Source organism: Falco naumanni, chromosome 5, assembly GCF_017639655.2.
Source record: "Falco naumanni isolate bFalNau1 chromosome 5, bFalNau1.pat, whole genome shotgun sequence".
In the NCBI taxonomy this organism is placed as follows: domain Eukaryota; kingdom Metazoa; phylum Chordata; class Aves; order Falconiformes; family Falconidae; genus Falco; species Falco naumanni.
In genome coordinates this window covers 45,828,236-45,851,185 of record NC_054058.1, presented here as the reverse complement: position 1 = coordinate 45,851,185, position 22,950 = coordinate 45,828,236, and the positions used below count along the sequence as shown (strand labels likewise).

General features: G+C 35.4%; 1 protein-coding gene across 1 annotated transcript in view; it reads right to left on the bottom strand.

The window, feature by feature from the left end:
- The window catches only part of CFAP54 (cilia and flagella associated protein 54), a 116,271-nt gene that overhangs the window by 76,122 nt on the left and 17,199 nt on the right, over positions 1–22,950 (bottom strand). Inside the window, exons 9-21 of the mRNA XM_040596088.1 lie at positions 17,431–17,629; positions 16,260–16,355; positions 14,997–15,109; positions 14,707–14,879; positions 13,990–14,080; positions 11,853–11,987; positions 10,652–10,802; positions 8,781–8,839; positions 7,643–7,771; positions 6,820–6,967; positions 5,983–6,060; positions 5,780–5,901; positions 2,680–2,853 (exon numbers count right to left, since the gene is read on the bottom strand). Coding sequence (XP_040452022.1) covers positions 2,680–2,853; positions 5,780–5,901; positions 5,983–6,060; positions 6,820–6,967; positions 7,643–7,771; positions 8,781–8,839; positions 10,652–10,802; positions 11,853–11,987; positions 13,990–14,080; positions 14,707–14,879; positions 14,997–15,109; positions 16,260–16,355; positions 17,431–17,629 — 1,668 coding nt within the window. The remainder of the gene's footprint in view (positions 1–2,679; positions 2,854–5,779; positions 5,902–5,982; positions 6,061–6,819; positions 6,968–7,642; positions 7,772–8,780; positions 8,840–10,651; positions 10,803–11,852; positions 11,988–13,989; positions 14,081–14,706; positions 14,880–14,996; positions 15,110–16,259; positions 16,356–17,430; positions 17,630–22,950) is intronic.

Sequence of the window (22,950 nt, the reverse complement as noted above, 5' to 3'; positions counted from 1 at the left end):
CACAAATATGAAGTAATGCAGTAATATCTTCTAAACAAGCCATGTTCTTATTTTCTATTTAAATCCATTTATTTTTTTTAATACTCTCAAGCTGCTGATAATCTCATTGAGCATATTATCTATACTTCTTAATATATTTAACCAAGGAGGAACGTGAGTATGCAGTCCTGAATCAGTGCTTGGTTGTGTCCAGTGAGATCAAACATGGGAACTAATTTTGATTTCATCTCTGTAGAACTGGGCAGATGATTTCAGTAAGTTATGCATCTGATGAAGTTCTAAAAACTGTACTATTTACTTTCAGTAGACATTTAAATAGACCTGAGGTTTTGCAGGTGAGGTCATTTTTGAACATTAAACAAATGTTAATTTTTCTTGTATAATACACATGATTTGCCTTGCAATGAGTTCTGACTGTTTTTCAGAAAGAGATACTGAAATAGAGGTGATTATTTTCAGGAAATGACCAACTTTAAGATCGGGAAGTTTTAGAGATTGACTTCTAGTACAAGAACTATATACGTCTAATTAAAGCCTTAGTATCCATTTCCAGTTAGTAAGTTCTTCGATAAAAATGCCTTTCACATCTGCTCAACAGAGTATCTGGGCTTAAATTATGAGACTAATAATCATGTTGCGCCATCTAGTGGCCCGCTGTTTTACATTCACTCCCCTGTATCGAGCAAAAAGAAGTGTTAACAGATGAGCTACCAGACTTTAAAGAGTTATATTTTTTTTATTTTATGTTCATTAGGGATAAAAAGGAAAAACTTTTCCAAATTAATTTCTTTGAAATTAACTAATCGAAGTGAAATAAAACTGCAAGTTATAAAACAATTGTTCACAGAAAAATTCTTACCACTATTAGTAAGATTTGAGTTCCTACTGGTTTTATACACATTGTTAATTTGAAGAAGTTTGCTAAATCATTATGAAAATTTGTCTCTTTAGAAAACTGTGGCTAGTGAGTTTTTCATACTTCAACCTGTTTGAACCCTTTCTGGACTATGAAGGAGAATAAGGTGATTTGGAACAGTCAGCAAGGATTTACCCAGGGCAAAACATGGCTCATCATCATGATTGGCCTCTGTGACAAAATTACTTGATTTGCAGAGGAGGGGAGAGGAGTAGATGTCATTTATCTTGACCTTAGGAAGGCTTTTTTTTTTCAGCACTGTCTCCCAGTAGTCTTACATCCAAGTTAGGATGATACAGTATGGGGGTGTGAACAGATAAATGGGTAAAACAATGGTTGGAAGGTCAGGCTCAGAGACTAGTTGTTAATGGTTCATACTCTACCTGGAGGGTGGTAACAAGTGGACTACTGTAGGGGACTATCCTGTTCAATATCTTTAGCAATAACCCGAGGGAAAAAGTGAGCACTAGATTTGAAGATGATGCCAAATTGAGGGAAAAAATTGATATCGCTGCAGGCAGGATTGCTATTCAGAGGGGCCCAGAGGAATGCGCGACAGGAACCTCATGAAATTTAACAAGGACAGGACAAATGCAAAGTTTTACACCTGGGAAGGAAGAATCCCTTGCAAGGATATAGGCTGGGGACTGATGGGCTGGGAAACAGCACTTAAATGATCTGGGGGACATGTTAGACAGCAAGCTGAGCATAAGCCAGTGGTGTGCCACAGCAGCAAAGCAGCCTGAAAGCATCTTGAACTGTACTGACAGACATACAGTTAGGAGACTGAGGAATGTGATTATCCCCCTCTGCTCAGCACTCATTAGACTACATCTAGATACCACGGCCAGTTTCACTCCTGTCCCCATCATTCTAACAAGAAATGTTGAACAACCAGAGCAACCAGAGTCATTACAGCAAAGGACCACCATGATGGAGCACTAGCACTTTGAGAAAAGGCTGAGCAAGATGGGCTTATTCTTCCTGGAGAAGAGGTAGCTTCAGGGGACCTACCAGGAGCCCTTGAGTGCCTGCAAGCAAGTGATGAAGAAGATGTAGCCAGGCTTTTCCCAGTAGTGCATGGTAAGGGTACAAAAAACAATAGACCTAAATTGAAGCAAGAAAGATTCCAACTGTACATAAGGATAAATGTTTTCTCCATGAACAGGTTGTCCAGAGAAGCTGTTCAGTCTCTGTCCTTGGAGGTTTTTAGAGGTGACTGGATAATGCCCTAAGCAACCTGGTCTAATCTCACAGCCAACCCTACTTTGAGCAGAAGGTGGGACTAGAGACCTCTCCTAAACCCCTTTATGATCTGAATAGTTCTGTGATTCTACATGTCCAACAGAAGGTCGCTTTTTCCACCTGAATTATGGCACTTCAGCACTTCATTAACAGAGACTTACTTCAGTGTGGTACTTCCTTGCATCACATGATGCAACAGCTTCACATGTCTTTAGAAGGTAACTATGTCAGACTAAAAGTGAGAGAATGAGATTTTGACAAGTAGAATAAGTGTTATATGACAAAAGCACCAAGGAACATGATGCATGAGATTAAGAAATTTTCATGCAAATGTGAAGATCAAAACAGTGAGTCACAACTGACTCACAGAGCATGGGGGGAACAACACAAGTCAGAATCACATAATCTTCTCAAGAACAACAAAACAAACTGTGATGGTATTAGCACTGTTGAAACAACTTTTTCTCCCTCATGTATTGTTTAGTTATTTCTTATGCAGTCATTATGAAAAACATTACCTGAACATCTGAAGAGAATGGGGCTGGTTTAAAAGTCATGGAGCAATGTGATCTAGAAAGTAATAGTGGAGGAGGAGGAGTTCTGCTTTTTTTCTTGCTGCTCATAGTTTCTTTGAGACTATGATACAACACTCTTTGTTCAGCTTCAACTTGCTCAATTAAAGTTAGTGCTTCCTATGATTTAAATTAAAACAAAAGGGGAAAACTTTTAAAACATAACAATCTGATAGATTTAACACTTTTAAACAGTTTTCAAAATGATCATTAAAAAATCCACTGCTATGTAGAAAACATTTCTAGATTTTCATATCATCTTACATCCTAAATCAGGTTGAATGGTACTTTGTGTAAGCCTTACATATACTGATTAATTTCACAATGTACAATAAAGAGAATGCAGGGTTGCATGGTTGCATATGAAAGAGGCAGGGCTGATGCATATCCAGTTTTGGAAGAACATATAGGAAAAAAGAAAGTGACCACAAATAATGTTAATTAGCAATTAGTGTCAACCAGTGATTAGCTCCAACAAGAAACAAAAAAGATACCAGCTCTTATTTAGGAGAGAGCTGGAGACATAATCCCTGGACTTTCTGAAGGAGCTGTGGAAGTGATTAGACTGATTTTCTGTACTCCAGAAATTGAGGAAATAAATACAGTCCAGAAATAAAGAAAATGGAGGAGAGTGCAGGCCCAGAAAAGTAGGGCTAAGACACTTCCCTTGGTTAGCTGAAGAAAGCTGAGAGCTGACTAACAGTCTAATAAATGTCTTCCAAAAATGTGGAGGCCTCCTGCACATAGTGATTATGTGGACATTTGGTTGGAGATCAGAGTACGTTTTTTTCTTACTGGACAGAATGGCAAATTGATAGGTTTCTTTACTTTGTTTGCATTGTCAGGATAAGGGAAACTTAACTTGGAAATTTAATACTAAGAACTTAGTACTTTTAAATCTTTATTTGTGGGAGCTGTGCAGTGCAAACCAAAACGAAAAAAGGCAGCTCCCAGAGATGAAGAGATCAAGGATGCCTTGGAGAAATTACATTCTTTGGGGAGAAGATAGATCACACATTTCTACAACCAGGGTTTTTATTTTAAGCCTTTTAGTACCATACACTGGACCAAGGATTTAGGCTGAACTGAGTCTGAAAGATAAACTGAGAAAGAAAATCTGAAGTTATTGGTTATTCAGTGACAATCCTATAATCTTGCACCTTAACAATTCCTTGTTTCTGTCCTCATACATTTATAAGGCTATAAGAACAACCATACCAGGTCAGGCCATGGATTGAATAAGCCTTGTATCTCATGTCCAAAAATGACCAAAAAACCAGCCATAGATTTACAGTGAAATGGGGAGTTAAGATTTAATAGAGCCTTAATCACATCACATAGCTAATCATTTGCACAGCCCCTCACTTCACTCAACTTCCTCCCCCTTTACATTAAGGTTGTATCCACCCTAGTAATAAATGTTTAAGGAAGGATATAAGTAAAAAAGCAAGATATGGACTGACTCTTTACCTCACACAACCATTCAGCTTTTGCAATTGATAATTAAGAAACTTCATTGCTTCTTCAAAAATTTTACTTCTTTATGGTAAGCTGTACTGTGATATGTATATGATGTGATGGGTACACAGTAGCTAAAGCAGTTAAGCAGTGTGACACATTTGAGTATACACATGACTCAGAAGCTGCCTCGTGGTTTACTGCATGAGAAAAGGTTATTTCTATGTTTTCCAAACAAATAAACCACTTTCCTATTTTGCAGTGTAATAAAAACAGATTTATCTCATATTGTGCTGAGTACAGTAGAAAAGACTGGAAGGTATGAGCGGTTCTATATAGACGTCTTGGATGGTCTACGATACAAAAGGCAAAATCCTCTACAGAGAAGCATGAAAATAAAGGTATGGTTTTGCTATTCATGAAGTGAGCACCATCCACCACAAGGAGGAAAATTAATTGAGCATATAATTACATATTTCATCATAGCACAAATATCAAAGAAAATCATGCAAACTTTGTCCAGGCAAAGTTAATTCTGGCATTTTCTGGCAACTGGCTCCAAATATATTATATTTTTTTACCTACATGTTTCTCAGTGAAAAGTGCACAGAAGTAAAATACTGAAGTTCACTACAAGGCCTTTGCAAATGTTCGTTTGAGATAACCACATATTTCTTGGGAATTGCTTGTAAAGCCTCACTGGTGACTAGTTACAAATTTCATATCATATCACTACATCTTCTATTCATAAATTCCATATATTTTACAAATATATGAGAGAGATTTTTTAGTGTATATCTATCTGGTTTTTGCATTCTTCTGACATAAAAGATATGTGTGTTAATTATCCTGCTCCCAAATTTGTAGTACTTAAAAGAAAAACACTATCTAGCAACTTCTTGTTTAAAATACTTTTTCATATATTATATAGTAAGACTTGCAGATTCTGTTATCTGTTGTACAGGCTATAAATAAATTTTATGCCCCACTGATGAGAAGGCAATTTTCATGGAGAGATGCTGGTACAAAGCTCAACGGAAAGACTTCCACTGATTTCAAAAGACTTCGAAATGACCCCATGAAGAATTGACTTTCAGCCTCAGTAAATTCCAAAATCTCCAACTTCTAAACTGTTTATTTAACATTAATAAAATAAAGTCCATGTCATCATCACTGAAGTAATCTAAGACAGCTTATAGATCTTGGAAAAAGAAGGATGTTGAAGGTTGCAGTGGGGAGAAGGAAACCTGCCTGACATTTTGGCAGGATATAGGTTCATAATTGCAAAGTCTAGGTGGTTAAGTGTAGAAAGAAAGATCGTATCTTCTTTCATGTTTCCTGCAATCTGCATGTGTGCACAGAATTTGGGGATGTGCTCTTTCCTTACTTTAAGTCACTTCATTCTTTCACCATAATGAAACTTCTCAGGGAAATTTTGACAACAGAAATTAAAAACGCCCATTGTCCCTCGAGTTCCTTCCATTTTTCTTCTTTTTATAAGAAGGAGTAATCAAAGTCATAATAATACAGGACATGAAAAACTGTATTAATGATAAAGAATTTCTACTATAAGATATTATTTTATTACCTCCAGTAGCTGCCTTTGGGAAGAAGTGGTTAACTCTTTAGGGAACTTCTGTGCAGCCTTTTGCATCAAAAATATTGCTTTGGATAGCTTATTCTTTTTTATTTTTCCCATTATAAATGCCTCTGTAAAACAGATATTTTAAGACATTTATAAAACAGCAGCAGTAATTTATTATACTTCTAAAATTTTATAATAAGCCTTACCTGTTAAATAACAGAAATCTTTAATATTCTTCACATGAGACTTGCTAGACTTAAGACTTTCATCATCCTTTTGAGCACCTATGTGGGAAGGAAATCTTGAGTTACTCATTCTAATAGTGGTACTGAGAAAATTTCAGTAAGGGGGGTAAATATGTAGTTTTATAGTAAAGTTCTGCTCCATCTCATGTTCTTTTGTTTGGTTCATGCCACAAAGAATATTCCACCCTCATGCTTTAACATCTTTAGTAGCTATACTAACATCACAGGAAAAGAGTAATCTTGTTTGATTTTAGGGAGCAGTGCACAGGGGAACTCTGCAGTGTCAAACTCATACTAGCTTTTACTTTAAAAAAAAAAAAAAAACAAGAATGGGAGACCAAGTAGAGTTTTTCCAGACAGCATTTGGCAAGTGCGGGATATCTGCGGACTGTAGAAATCTGGATTACAAAGAGCACTGAATAAAATACTCATCATTCTCTAGAAAGAAAATTAGAATTACAGGGAAAAAAAGATACTGTAGAGCATCCCCCAATTCTCCCTTACTGATACTGTTAATATTATAAACACCACCAAAAAAAACTGTCTAGGAATCCAATCCAGTACTTGTTAGCAAAGTTTAACTTACATGGTTGAGTAGACGTTAGAGATTCATATCATGCAGTAAATCTAAATTCTGCAAATTCAGTATATTATTTCAATCTGTAGGTGGCATAGAAACTGCCCAACATCAGCTCCTCTTCAGAAAGTAGGTACTCCTTTATTTCTTAGTATTACATCATATGTTAACAGAGAACTCTAATCAAGATATGAAGATCATTTAGCTTTACTGAAACCTACCTTTTATCATTTTAAGAAGTTTCACAGCTACTCGATGCTGGGCCTGAATAAGCTCCAAATGTAAATCCATTAAAAAAACATCACCTGTTCCTGTGTTATCATTACCACATCCCAAAAGAGAATTCAAATCCTGATCATTTGAGTCCACCTAATAAATAGGAAATGGCAATTAAGCAAACACAAACTTTTATGACTTAGCTTACTGCATTTATCTTGATATTGATACTATTATTTCAGTAAATTGACAAAACACTGAAATTTCTCATATCTATGTAATACGCAGTCATTCGAGAAAACATGAAAAGAAGGAGAATGACTAGACAGAGAAAGCACAGAAAATGGACAGAGAAAACTAGACAGATCCTGAGAATCAATACGAAACTAAATTAATAATAAATACGCAACTGCAGAAAAATATGTTCTATTGTGTTGCCAGTCCACAAAAAAAAGATCATATTGGTGTAGAATAATATTTAGAAAATCTGATCTCCCTTCAACAGGAAAAAATGTTAATAATAAACTGTTGCAAGCAATGAATATGAAAAGGATTTCTGCTTTTATTTTATAGGAGAAAGTTATAAATTATAATTATTTCCAGAAGAAAATGGCAAAGAAATCCTAAAGAGTTACTGAAAGAGAGAAATGCTGTTTCTGCTACACAGAGATTTATTTCTTCTGTTCTCCTCTTACATGAGGCAGGAAGATGAGGCGCATTTGATAATGCTAAGATTTCTAAGTATGAAGAAAATATGAGGTTTGTGTCATCAAAATCCAATATATTATTTATAAATTTTGATGCAGTGTAGCTTTTTGTAAACTTTACCATTGTACAGCAGTTGTCAAATATCGACTTTCCATCTGGTAGAAGGGTCATTAAGCGAGATGTGTTCATTCCATTAATTGCTTTTTCAAGACTTTCATAAGCAACTTGTAATTGTTCTGTAGGACTTTTCTGAAATGAAAACACATAGAAACATGCTTTATTAAATAACAGCATTAAAAGCTATAATATGGACTATCAAAAGTAAAGTGCTATTATTTTCAGCTGTTGCAGTTTAAACTCTGTCAAATAGTCTTTACATAGGCACTGCTCCCCATGCTTTCATATTGACATACTCATGTCAATGTTTTCAATTTCAAGTAATTTTAATTAATTTAGGACTGATATTCCCTCAGCTGTCAAAGAAACAATTTACTAACTCAAAGAGTTAGCTTACAGCAGAATGAAACTGCAGTTAGAAAACTAAGTTGATGAACACAGCATTTTTCACACTTTTCAAATATTCCATTAAATGCTGTTAAGAAAATACTGATTTTTTTGAAAACAACACCCTTAAGTAGTTTGTCATTGAATCAAAGTTTCACCATGGGTGTAAGTATTAAGACATATCATTGACAAAATTCCTGAATCCTCAGACTAATGTTTGCCTTCTTAATGTGCTTTATTAAGTAATTTTGAACTATTTTGTTGGACACTTCTGCAAAGTGCTAAGCACTGAACACACTGAACAAAGCAAAGAAACTCAGGATCTTCCATCTATTCCACATTACCCTTACAGAAACAAACAAGCAAAACCACAACTCAAAATATTTTCCTAAATTAAGCAAGGACTGAAGTATGTATGACCTTTAAAAAATGCATTATTAAACCATTTAAAGCTGGTACTATACATCAGCATAAAAAAGTGCACGGCAGAAATCAGTATGTTCATACTGTAAAAAAATTTTCAAATAAAACTTCTTCCATATCACAGATTACTAAAAAAGACTATAGAAAAATTTTCAGATTTTATTTCATTTGGAAAAATATCTTTGCTTTTCTCCTCTGCTCTAGCATGATTGTGTGAAACATTTCAGCTTTATAAAACTAAATACAAAATTGTATTAAAAGCTTCAAGGAGAAATAACTGTTCTTATGCTATTCAAAAACACTGTATTAATGAAAATTAATTAGATGTTACCATCAGGATTTCAGGCATATCACAGGTTTCATCTTGCAAGAGAGAGGCACTTCTTTTTCCTTTTTTATAGGAGAAAAATCAGAAAGTGAAAATGAAATATACTCAGAAAATTTTAGTACCATTTGATTAGCTCTGCTACTTCCTCAAGAGTCTGGACATAATTCAGTTCTTCAGTACTTGACTATGAGATAATTACATTGTTTCTTGAAAAGCTTTTAGGGGTTTAAACACAATAGCTACATATGTACAATTATACTAATTCAGTATATGCTTATCCAATAATGTAATATTTTTAAATGTATCCTATATTTCATAGCAGCATTATATCTAAGCCAGTGAAACTTGGACCCATTTCATAGTTCCTTAACATTGTTGTAGCATTCATATAAATTTTCCAATTTTAAATCAATTCACATATATGTGTTATCTTATTCACAGCAGTTTGCACACTAATTTAACTTACAAGAGGATTTTTAAATAAATGAGGTCATATTCTTGTGATACATACTATTTCAATTTAATATTTCTTGAAAGGGGATTATCACTTTTTAAAGTTCATTTGGATTGTTTAAATTGTTTTCATTTATCAAGAATGCATCCAGAATTTTGTTTTCCTTTCCAAAACAAGAGGAAGCAGATTCTTTGTTCTTGGTTACCACCCCCTAGCCTGTCAAAATTGTATTTCTTTGCTGAAATAGATTCATTTTTTGCCCTTTCAGAGGGACAACCTTCCAGTCACTCCTGTACTCCTTATGCCACTTTAGCCTCTTTATTTCTGCTTTTTCACTGTCTCTATCTCATAAATAAGAAAATCTATATTCACTAAGCATTCAGTAAAGACTCTTCTCAGCATAAATGTGTGCTTGACTGGCTATTTATTAGCCTGTGTTCACCAATGGTTCCTATCTATTCAGCCTTTTTTCCTCCAAAAAGATACATTTAAACTGAATGAAAAAGAATAGCAGTGATGCTACAATGAGGATTCATCCATTTTCCATCGGAATAGTATGATTTTCAAAACATCACAGAAAACAATACCTTCTCTACCTTTATAATGAATAGTAGTGTTCCAAGATTTTCTTACTTTGAAGAGAGTAAAAGGTATTGTCATTCTCTTCTGTTCATAGATACACCGTAAAAGGGTCCTTAAAATCTACTCTTTAATTACTGCAAAACATTTATGAGAACTATGATTCATATTCCAAGATACTACATCCACAACAACAGAGAACTTCTTTTAAAAATATGTCTAAATATTCCTATTTTACAGCATTAGTCAGCTTTTGGAAGGAAATTTGTTTAATGTGATGGTGGTTGCATTATATCTCAATGATGTCAGCCAAGTTAAGTTAAATTTCAAAGACAATAGAATTCCTACACAAAAATCAGGACTTGTGTAGACTAGAGATCCAAATTAATGACCCAAATAAAGCAAAAGCTTCAGTATGACCTCAGTATTTCCCTCTTCTGTTTGGCCTGCCACTAGTCAACCAGCACCTGAATGCTCCAAATGAGCCACAGTGCATACTGCCTTCTGCCTAGCCAATATTCAGAGAACATACAAGTGATCTGAGGCTGCCCCAAAGAGGTGAAGAGACATGTAGAAGACTTCTGGGGAGGGTGAGTCATAAGAGATATGATTTAAAATGGGGTCACTTTGGTAGAACTGGAAATGTAAGGAAGTGAGGCATAAATCCTTTGAAAACCAGGTTTCATTAGCTCCAATTATGGATGAAATTGTGTCTACAAAAAACTATTCTACTCTCTATGAAGCCTTTACAATAATTTTTTAATATGTATATTTGTCAAAGTTTTCAACTCAGAAAAGTTCCAGTCTTGAAAGAAAACTAAATTTGTGTTGAAAGCTTTACCTGTTTTTTTCATAGATTTACTTGTAGAATCAGCTATGTTTTCCAATATTGCAGTTAGATGTAAGGTTATCTCTGCAAGCATTACAACATTAGTGTCTGCTATGTTGCTTTTCTGAATTACTTCATTTATTATCCAGAGTACTTGAACCCACTAAAAATGAGGGAAGGAAAAAGAAAAAGAATGAAGACAGAGTTAAAAGAAATTTTTGGAAGATATTTATGTATTGCAGAGGTAGATAGGAGTTTGCAGTCAAAATTGTTTAAAAAGATTCACAAACATGGACACAACTCCCTTCCTGGAATTGGCTTCTTTTTTTGAATGCCACCAGCCTAAGATGCTGAATTTATGTTGCTCCAAAGCTCCTATTTCTTCAGATAGCAGACTTTTTTATTTTAGAATAGTATTATTTTTTATTATTTTAGAAAGGTTTATGATTGTTCTACGGGCACAGCTTTCATATCTTGTCATAGTGCAGTAAGCCTTCCAGCAGATTTGGTCATTTGCCTCTCATTTATCCCCATATCTTCCCACTTAAACAGTGTAAGATGTGTGAATGCTGCTGTTGTACACACAAGGAAAGTAACTGCAAAGTAACCTTCTGGTGAATCTCTGAACAATTTTACTATAGGGATCACAATACAAAATTAACTCCTCCAGAACTGCTTGGTTAGCATCAAGTGGCAGCCCAGAGAAACTAGCGTAAATTACCCTTCAGAAGACTGCATTCACCAAGAGCCTCTCAGCCTCAGGGAAAGTTCAAGGTAAGGCTGTGGCTCCATCCAGTAAGCCAAATACTATTGAACCCCATCTCCCTTCTGTTAAGCTTTTTTTAAGGTTTTTGCCACTTTGTTCAACTAATCTAGGGAACTTTCTTGAAATATATTGATATTTTCCACCACAACACACCAAATGCTTCTATTACATCATGCCCGAATACTTTCACTATTTTAGCTTCTTTCCACTATGGCCCGCTGGCAGGGAATGCGTTACTTTACAGAGAAAAGGCTAAGAGGTATTTTGATACTGGCATATGGGAGCACAGTGTGTTCAAAGTGTATCTACAATTCATATTTTCAGTGAAGACTTATCTGCATTTTACCATATGAAAAAGTACTTAGACTGGACACTAAAATTTTATCTTGGCTTTAGTAAAGCAGGCTACATTCATATTAAAATAAATACATTATAATAAAGGAGTACTTGGTAAGCTTTGTATTTGTGGACATATTTTAAGTAGTCACTTCCACTCATTTGGATTTGCTGCAGTCCCGTTTTACACTTCTGCCACAAAAACATTATCACATCAACAAGTATTTCTTCATCAGGTTGGATATTCTGGAAAGAAAAAGAAGATATAATTGTAGAAACAGGTATGTATATACTCTCAAAACAGTCAGTACATAAACAGTTTTGAAATTTCTCAAAATAAGTAAATAAACCATTATCACATTTAAATGTCTTATAAGGGATAACAACATTTTGAAAACTTAGGAAATATTTTTTAAAACATAATTTCTGGTAGACCATCCAAGCTTTTCTTCTCCCAACAATACAAGTGGGTTTAAGAGGTATCATTTTTTTCTTTTTCTTTTTTTTTTTTATTTTCAAGCTCTTAAAAATAACACAGATGAGGAAAGCAGTGAGATGAAAATTACATCGGAGAGACAAGCAAATTAACTATCTGCAAATTTTTACAACAGTCAATACATTCTGGGGAAACTAAGTAATGCAATTTAACAGCTTTATTTTTTTATTGAAGTATTTAAATATTTGCAGACGATCTAAATTAGTAGGTTACATTTTGCATTGACAGAGTACTTCCATGGATTGTTGGTGCATCTCAGATAAGGGAGTAGTGAAAAACAGCTTAAACAACTAGAAAAAATGTTGGAGTGCAATATCTAACAACTGAAAGAAATGTTAAAACACATCTATAGCTAGTGAAGAAAAAAAAAAAATCAAAACTCTATTAAATAAAATTCTTAATTAACACATTTTAAAAGTCCATGGAGTCCATCTACGCTGTGTTAAACACATTCTGAACAGTGATTAAGGTTTAGTACACATCTTTATTGTCATTTATACCAGAGTTAGATGAGTACCTCAGGTGCAATGAAACTCAGGCCTGCTATATCCACACTATCTGTCCATTCATACAGGTATGAGTGTAAGATTTCAGGGATATGATATTGATATTGAGAAGAGAGGGGAGAAAAGGACTGAAAAAGAAGTAAATCAAGATTACTTTTGCCACTTGTTTGGTGGCAACAAACTGTTAGGTTGGCTCAGCTGTATCAGGTAACTTCACCATCAGTGAATTCTCTGTTAATCAGAGGAGAATTTGTCTTTCTTCCCTGGACAGACTAGGTACCAAGGAGATTTGTGGGGAAGTGTAAAAGAACCAGAAGAGTTTAAATCCAGGTAACCTGTCTCTATGATAGAGTGGCCATGTAAAAAACCTGACAAATCATGCTCTCTAAAGGTATAACTTATCTCACAGGCAAAGTATATTTACTGAAAATATTACACTAAATCTAGAAACGTGTGTCTCCAGTTAACCTCAAATTGGAGCAATATTAAAATTGTAACTAAGATAAATTTTGCAGTTAAGACATATGCCATGTTATCAGAACAGGTTTTTTCTAAGGAAGATTTTTCATTAGTATTTTGGATCACAAACTGTTTTAATGTAAGTGCTAGTGGAGACATTGCACTGTATTTTTTTTCCCTTCACAGTAGCACATTAATGAAAATCTCAGTTTGAGCAAGTAAACTAAAAGTGGTTACTCTGGGAATAAACAATCAGATAAGTAACTAGATTATTCTGTAGTAGAAACTTCAGACCAAAAAGTTCCACTCTCTGGTTTCTTTGTTGCTGCTGCTTGTTTGTTTGCCGTAAGCATTTATGTTAAATTGCAGACATACCTGTGCTATTATCATTCCTTAAAGTAACTGCTCCCATATCTATAAATATTGCAGATGTGTTTTCTACAGCTGAGTATATTTGTCAACCTATATCTAATATACTTGAAGAAATTTGATCTCTGCTTGATTAGCCGAAACATGCAATTAGCCCTATCATCTTCCAAATAGATTCAGTATCTATTAAACATTTTAAAGTAGCCTGATTACATAGCATCAATTAAAAAAAAAATGAAACAAATATTTAAAACAAAAATCACAAAGTTATGACATTTCATAAGTAGGGTTTTTTTCATTTTTTTTATATTCTTGCTGTTAGTTAATCATGCAACTGATTCCTTTGGTATTAAGTTATATGCATTCATTACAGATTAAGTGATTCATTGAGAAGAAATGTCTTTAATTCTCTTATTACCTGCATAGATGTGGAGACACAGGAAAACACTGTTGTTGCCAAAATGATAAGTTCATGAGAAGGCTCTCCACACTTTAAGGAACCCTCTACACTCAACATTTATCAAAAGGAAGAAAAGGAAAGGCAATAGGTTACTTCTAGTTACAAACCTCTGTTTGAAAACAAGTGAGAGAATTGACTTACCAGTTTATGCCAGCAGATAATATGGTCCAAGAAACAGTAAATACAAAGGGGACAGGTATTCCCAATTTTATTCCCTTCTGTGGAAAGTAAGCACTTTTATTTTTGAAAACAGAAAGTTTTCAAGATATTTGCAGTTTTTTGGAATGTCATAGAATTAAACTGCAGTTGCTTTAAGAAGTTTTTCTTGCTTCAAAGTCAAGAAATTCTATGTAAGTGAAGTACAAGAACAGACAAAAGAAGTTAAACATGTCTGTTCTGCTTTTGTCCTGAAAATCTCTCTATAGGCATTCATCCATTTTACATCTGCATATAAACTGATATATGTTTAACATGCATCATGCATTTTCACACACAAGGGAAATGGTATAAAGTCATGTTTTGGCAAACGAAAATTCAATAGGTGGCTGTTTCTCAATTGCTAGTTTTTGTCATAGAATACTACATGCACCGTGTTACATAGCTTTTTAAATAATAAACAAAATTTCTTGCTGCAAAAATATTTGAAATGTAAACACAGCCATAACTGAACAACACTCACTTCCAAATGTTTGCTTCATTTCAGAACCATGAGGCATCCTAGCTTCTTTGGTATTATTTTCACTAATAGAAAAATCATGTTTAAATTTTCTTCTTTCTAGTAAAGGTTGCATCAGTGTAAGAAGTTTGAGTTCCATTTCAGCTTTCTTCCATGTTGGGTCATCTTGAGCCTAATTAAAAGAAGAAAACAATACAAATTTGTCTTAAAAAATATGTACTTTGAATACTCTTCCTTACCCTCATAGGAAAAGACTACATAAAGAATTTCTAAATAGCATCTGGATTACCTGAAGAAAATTAACAACAAATCCAATAGCAGAATCAAACACATCCCACTCTTCATAACTGAAAGCTAATTTTATGAATTTCACAGCAGCATCTCCAGACACTCCCTTTTCTCCTGCAATGATGACAAAAATACTTTATCAGTTTTATATATATATATTTTATATATGTATATTTTTATATATATTCAGATATTTAATTGAAGTTTAAATTAATTTCATAATTTGGGTATTGATAAATACAAAGATAAAGCTCCACATGTTTTTGAAGAGTCAGCACAATCTTGACATATGCTTTGATAGTTCTACAATATACAATAGATTTCTTATTTTGCTGTAATGTCTATGCTTACGTACTACTTTAATGATGCATCTGCAATGTCCTGTTACATTCCAAAAAGGCTCTACTATTACTGATAATAATGTACTTGTGTAGAGACTTTCAAGGATCTAGTCCTTTGTGTTGCAGAAAGAGCTTAAACCTGAGTATCACCCTATAATGGCCCTTCTTATCAGAAATTTAGTTTAAAAAAATGCATAGAAACATGAAAATTTTTTCTGCCAGATAGGTGAGCATTTCTCATTACTGTATCAAAAAATGTGTATGTACACATAGGAACTCTATATTTTCACTCTTCAAGTTTATTCAAACCGCAGTAGGGCAGAAAGGGGATCTCTCAGTCCTTGGAACTCTAAGCAAGTGTCTTAGTTAATATATTTAGCAGTGTTCTGCAGTCCAAAGAATATGCCATAATCATTGTTGTATCACCTGGGCACGTGGTCACTCAGCTAAAAGATGTTAGCAAAATTAACTTAGTAATAGACCGCTATTATTTTCCAAAGTAGCACAATGATTGGTCCAAGGACTCAACAAGCTTACGACAGTCCTTATGTTCCTGCATCCCACTTCACTTCCATAAGAATGTACCAGGACATTATTGCAGTATTTGGCTTTTGAATAATTGTTTAGAGACATTAACATATCTAGATCAACTGCTATGTGAACAGTATGTGATTACATTGTCTCTATATTGCTACATGCTATTTAGATAATACTTGTGTTAAGAAAATCATGATTGTATCTGTACATAATCCCTTTTGCATATCTTAACATTACATGTATAAACAAGCATATCTCATGCAATGAGGACAGAATTTTGCAGTCCCTTTATGCATAGAACTGCTACTAATATGAAAATTAATTCTGCTCACCAAGTATTTTCATCACTGGGTACAGAATCCTTTGAAAATTTGAAGCTAGTTTACCTGTCAGTATCAGCTGTAGAAGGGTTGATGATGCATTAATTATACCAAAATGATCAGCGCAATGACTTCCTTGAATACTAGTACTGCTCACTCCACCTTTTAATATAGACAATTCATTAAATCAGTTTATATTGTATTTTACTTGTATTGCAATTAGACCATAATCATATAAAAAAAAAACGATTCTGAAGTGTATTTAGTTTATATGTATTCTTTTACTAACAAAATACCTGTATATCTATATTCAACCCACAGCCCAGCAAAAAAAGGTTTGGAAGGAATCATCAAGTCCAGTGTTTTCCTCAAGTTTTTAAATTTAGCTTTGAGTGACTTAAAAAAGAAGTTACATAAAAGATCATGGTCTGTTGACCTTGCCTGGCTTCCAGACCCCTACCCAGCTGCTCTCTCATTGCACCTCCTCAACAGGACACAGGGAGAAAAGAGGATGGAAAAGCTTATGAGTTGAGATAAAGACAGTTTAATAAGAAAAGCAAAAGTTGTGTCTGCAAGCAAAGCAAAAAATGAATTTATTCACTCTTTCCCATAGGCAGGCAGATATCCAGCCACATCCTGGAAAGGAGGGCCTCAGGATATGTAGCAATTGCTTGGGAAGACAAACACTATAACCACTACTGTCCCCCTGCCCTCTCCCTTAGCCCCCAGTTTTATTGCTGAGCATGATGTCATATGGTATGGAATAGCCTTTGGTGAGTTCTGGTCAGCTGTCCCAGCTATGCCCTCTCCCAACCTCCTGCCCATCCCCAGCCTACTGGCCTTTGATGGGAGGAGGGTTGGTGAGACAGCCTTGGTGCTGTGCAAGCACTGCTCAGCAATAGCCAAAATAATGGTGTGTTATCAACACTGTTTTAGCCACAAATGCAAGGTGCAGCACCATACGGGCTGCTATGAAGAAAGTAAATTCCACTGTATTCAGAAAAGCCATATGTACATTACTGTAGATTTTTACTGGTACAACAGACCACAGAGATCAACCCAGATTTTTATTTTAAAAGTTATGAAGATAAGAAAGTTTACCTGCTTCTATAGCTGCTATTGTTATAAATGAAATATATGCCTTCAGGCAAGTTCTTTCTTTTATACAAACAAAAGATAAAATATAATGGAGGTCTGGCCTCCTCACCAACACTCTTTTGCTTCTTTGTGCTGTTACCTGAGAGGATTTCCAAGCCTGCAAAAAGAAGCTCTGAAACAACATCACGAATTTCCACTTCATCAGGACCAGGTAGAACAGGGTGCAACACACGCCTGCTACTATCAGACAGAGCTTCCAGGATGGCCAGGAATTGAGCTGCCACACCATCAAACATTTCTGTCAGCAGTCGTTCAGTAATAGTGCGAGGCCATGGCAACTAAGTAAGAAAAGATAATGTAAGCCTTGTAATATCTAACCTGAGTTACAATACAGCAAGATTGCTTTCAAAACAGTTCTCCATCACAAAGTAAGTACGTGTTTAAAACAGAAAATAATATACTGTAATATATATTGTTGTTATGAATTTCATGCTTCAAAGACACAGTAAAACCTCATGCTCAGGTACAGGACTCAAGTGTCATAATTTCATAGCAACCACACTGCTGCATGGTATTTCACTTAGAAAACAATACAATAGAAATTATAAGTGAGAGTATTAAGGCCATGTAGTTTAAAGCCACCCAGATCTCTCCTTATAATAATACAAACTTGACCATAAAGACCTAACTCCTACCCACTTTGCAGAAAATCAGAGAAAGATTAGGGTGCTCAGCACTGCAGTGAAAGTGAAATACTATTATAGTCTCTCAGTTGCACATTTCAAACAGCATAACATAAAATTACAAGGCAGAACGCACTAAAATGTATTTGCAGTATTAACTACTAAGAAATCAGATATCTGTGTAAGAAAATATTCTAAAATTTTATTTCAATGTTTTGTTTACATGGTTATCAAACCACTACCAGACATAAAGTAAATCAGAGATACGCTACTTTAAATTGTTGCTCATAATCCATCAACATTTCAGTTCTATTTATTTGGAACTTTCCTAAATAAAACCACCAGATCTGTTCCTAGGCACATTTAACTAGACAAAAATGTGGGAATTTCTTTCTTGCTTTGCTGGATCCACATCCTTTATTTTAGCTTCCAAATTACAGACCAGCTCAGATGTGTTCCTGATGGAAAAAGACTGATCTGTTCAATATCTGACAGCATGTCAGATATTTATTAAGGTTAATGAGTTATTTTTGTTTTCAAATAACTTACATAATGAGCCAGCCTCATCAATACTATAACTATCTGTCAAGAGGAACTATTTCTGCTGCAAGTATAGTAAAAGTAAACAAAAAAGATAGTTAATATCGGATACTGATGGAGCAACTAATCCTAGAAACCATTTGTCCTGGTTTTGGCTGGGATAGAGTTAATTTTCTTTTCAGTAGCTAGTAAATACTGTGTTTTGGATTTAGTATGAGAATATTGTTGGTAACACACTGATGTTTTCGGTTGTTGCTACGTAATATTTATACTTAAGTTAAAGACTTCTCAGTTTCTCAGACCCCCAACATTGAGGAGGCTATAGGGGCACAAGAAATTGGGAGGGGACACAGCCAGGGCAGTTGACCTGAACTAGCCACAGGGATATTCCATACCATAGAACATCATGCTGACTATATAAACTGGGGGAGTTGGTTGGGGTCTTGTGATCACTGCTCGGGGACTGGATGGGCATTGGTCAGTGGGTAGTACACAATTGTATTGTGCATCATTTGTGGGTTTTTTTTTCCTTTTGGATTTTATTCCTCTTTCCTTCTCTCTCTTTTCCATTACAATTGTTGTTGTTATATTTAATTTTATTTCAATTATTCATTTATTCTTATCTCTACCCACGAGTTTTACCTTTTTCCCAATTCTCATCTCCATCCCACCAGGGGACAGGAAATTGTGAGTGAGCCACTGTGTGGTACTAGGTTGCCAGCTGGGGTTAAATCACAACACCATTCTGAGGCCCATGAAGGTCAACAAAACCATCCGAAGTAGTTACCATGGATTCAAGAAGGGGAAGTCATGCTTGATCAACTTGATACACTTCTATGTTGAGATTACTTGCCTGGTAGAGCAGTGGCGAACAGTGGATGTTGTCTACCTATATTTCAGTAAAGGCTTTGACAATGCCTTCCACAACCCTCAGCAAATTTGCAGATGACACAAAACTGGGAGAAGTGGCTGATATGCCAGAGGGTCATGCTGCCATCCAGAGAGGCCTCAACAGGTTGATAGGAACCTCATGACATTCAACAAAGAAAAGTGCAAAGTCCTGCACCTGGGAAGGAACAAACCCATGCACCAGTACATGCTGGGGGACCACCCAGCTGGAAAGCAGCTTGTCAAAAAAGGACTTGGGGGTCCTGGTGGACACCAAGTTGAACATGAGCCAGCAATGAACCCTTGCAGCAAAGAAGGTTGACAGTACCCTGGGCTGCGTTACGCAAAGTATTGCTAGCAGGTCAAGGGAGAGGAACCTTCCCCTCTACTGGTGAGGTCACACCTGAAGTACTGTGTCCATTCTGGGCTCGCCAGTGAGACACATGAATATACTGGAGAAAGTCCAAAGAAGGGCCTCGAAGATGTTTAAAGAACTAGAGCATCTACCCTATGAGGAAAGGCTAAGAGAGCTGGAACTGTTCAGACTGGAGAAAAGAATGCTCAGTGGGGATCTCATCAGTGTATATGAATACCTGAATGGAGGGCGCAAAGACAACAGAGCCAGGCTCTTTTCAGTGGTGCCCAGTGACAGGACCAGAGGCAATGAGCACAAAATGAAACATCTGAGGTTCCCTCTAAACATCAGGAAACACTTTTTCACTTTGGGGGTGACTGAGTACTGATATAGGTTGCCTAAAGAAGTTGTGGAGTCTCTATACTTGAAGATACTCAAAAGCTGACTGGACATAGTCCTGGGAAACCAGCTCAAAGTGGCCCCGCTTGAGCAGAGGGATTGGACCAGAAGACCTCCAGTGAACCCTTCCAATCTCAACCATTTTGTGATTGTGATGCACATTCTCCTAACAAAATAACTCAAAACCAAATTTTCGACATTTTTTTTAAATAAATCCTCATAATAATGTTAGCAGACTAAAAAAATTTCAAAGCAAACTACGCATTTATTTTAATGTTTTGTGTCATTGTATTCAATATATCTTTTTCCACACACTGTGGATTTGTTTTTATGAGCCAAGTCAGAATCAGATCTATGCAAGCAGAAAGCAATATACATCACATATATTCCAGGATAGGATAAGCACAAATTGCAGGTTTTGTTTAAATACCTTCATTAAAATGCAGAGCAGAATAGGCATGTAATTTACTACTACTATTTTTGCATAAGCATTGTCTTTTCATGTTCAGAAAACAAATATTGCACTGGTGTAAAAGAACCTCAGAGTGAAAGCTAACAAACTAAATAATTAGACTAGCTTGTTTCCCTTTTCTGAGGTGATTTAAGTACAAAACCATATTCCACTGCGTACATACTAGATGAGAAGGAAGAGCTTTAATTCCTTGATAATCCAAGCATAATGTACTCTGTAACATGCTGGACTGAGCTCTAAATATAACTATTCTACCTGTTATAGAACCTGTACAATGTAGTATAATTTAAAAAGGAAATTGTTTTGAAAGTCAAAACATTAGGCAAAAATAAATTTCCCATATTTTTGCATTTACTTGACACTTAATAAACCTACAAAATATTCTGAAATAATTAAATAGTGCTTTCAGATTTTAAGTCATTCAACAAATCTTGTAAAAAACTACAAAAGGCATGCAGAAACAAATATGAACATTCAATATAATCCCTTCTTAAATAAGGTAATGAAAACTGTTATGACACATTTTAGAAGCAAAATATTTTAGTGGGGGAGTTATGAACAGTGTAATTTCTAACAATTTGTTGTTACCTTCAGGCATTCGGTTTCGTCAGACAGTCAAACATACTGCCAAACAAAATTAGCTACTGAAGATTTTTCAAGCTTCTGGAGATCAGATATATGAGATTCCTGCCATGTGACAAAGGTTCCTACTAACCTGACAGGTGTCTGATGAGCAGATGCCCTATTTGAAAGCATGTTGAGTTCCTAATATCCTAATGGTTCAGCCAGACTTTCAGATGACCATCATTCAGAACTTCAGAAGTCTTCCAGAATCAACTGGCCTTGAGAAAGTTGACCAGTACCCTTATATGTGCAAACCACACATACTTGAACATGCTGAAGTCCGGGCCCTATCTTGGATATTTCCAGTAAGTAAGTTTTGAAACAGATCAATTGTGCTGTCCACACAGCTGTTCAATATTAATTACAATTCATACTTGAAACTGAAGTATCAGATAAACTTCAAAAGGCTTTGATAAGTAACTTAATGTAACAGAAGTGTTCAATACAATCAGATCATATCTGTAACATTTTGGTATAACTTCATTATAATTTTACTATTAACCAGAAGTAGTTCAAATGAACAATCTTAGTTGCTTCTGTTAAGTCTTTCTAATACAGCCAATTTTCTTTAAAAAACCCCTAACATACTAGGGACTAACAGCAAAGAAATAATTAAATAAAAATTGACCAATATTAATTTTTTTTTAAGACAGAAAAAACATCATTGTTCTTTTGATTCAGCTTTACTGTACCTAGTGCAGTACATGTTTTTACATACAGCTTATCCCAAAGTATTTTATGAACAAATTAGATAATTATGAACAAAAAAATCCAGATTAAAACTATTAATTCAGGTCTGAATGTTTGAATCTGTTCTAGCATTAGATAAACTGTGGCAAAGGTGATGTCATTTTGTAGTATCTTGTTCCTTTTGTCTCTCTAAAAATGCAAAGGTTCCTCAATTTTGCTGTTATATTATGAGGTACGTATGTAATGGATCTATACCTACATCCTAAGAATTAAAAGATGATGGAATTTCAGTCCAAGGAGACCTTGAGAAACTTGAGGAAGTAGTTCTACTGGGAGAAGTGCCAAGCTCTGCATCTGGGGAGTAATACATCCCTACAGATCGGAAACCAGCTTCTGGAGTAGCAGCATTGCCAAAAAAGACCTGGTTGTTAAACTTAAGCCAGCAGTGTCCTCTTGTCACAAAGAAGGCAAACTTCAGACTGGGATACACTGGGGAAGTGTACAACACACTGAAAGGTTATTTTCTTCTGTTACTTAGAACTCATGGGGCTCTACAGTTTTGGGCTCCTTTGTGTAAGAAGGATGCTAAGAAACAGGACAGGGACCCGTGGAGGTCTACCAAGATAATTAGGGGCATAAACCACAAAAGAATCGGCTGAGGAAGCCTGGCAAACAGGAGGCTAATGGGTGACCTAATAGCTGCCTACAACTACTTGAAGAGTGATAAAATTAAGCAGGCCAAGCTCTTCTGAGTAGAAACAGACAGTGTAACAAGGAGTAATGACCACAGTTTCAACTTTGGGGGACTGGACTAGATTACTTCAGATGATTCTGAAAGCATCAGGGATGACTTGCAGACTGGACACTAGAAAAAGTATGTTAACTAGGAAAGTAGGGCAGTACTGGAAGAGGTTCTCTAGATTGACTAGGGAATCTTATTCATTGAAGGTTTTGAAGACAAAGCCACATCTAATTTGAGCTATCATGGGCAAAAGTCATATTTCAAGT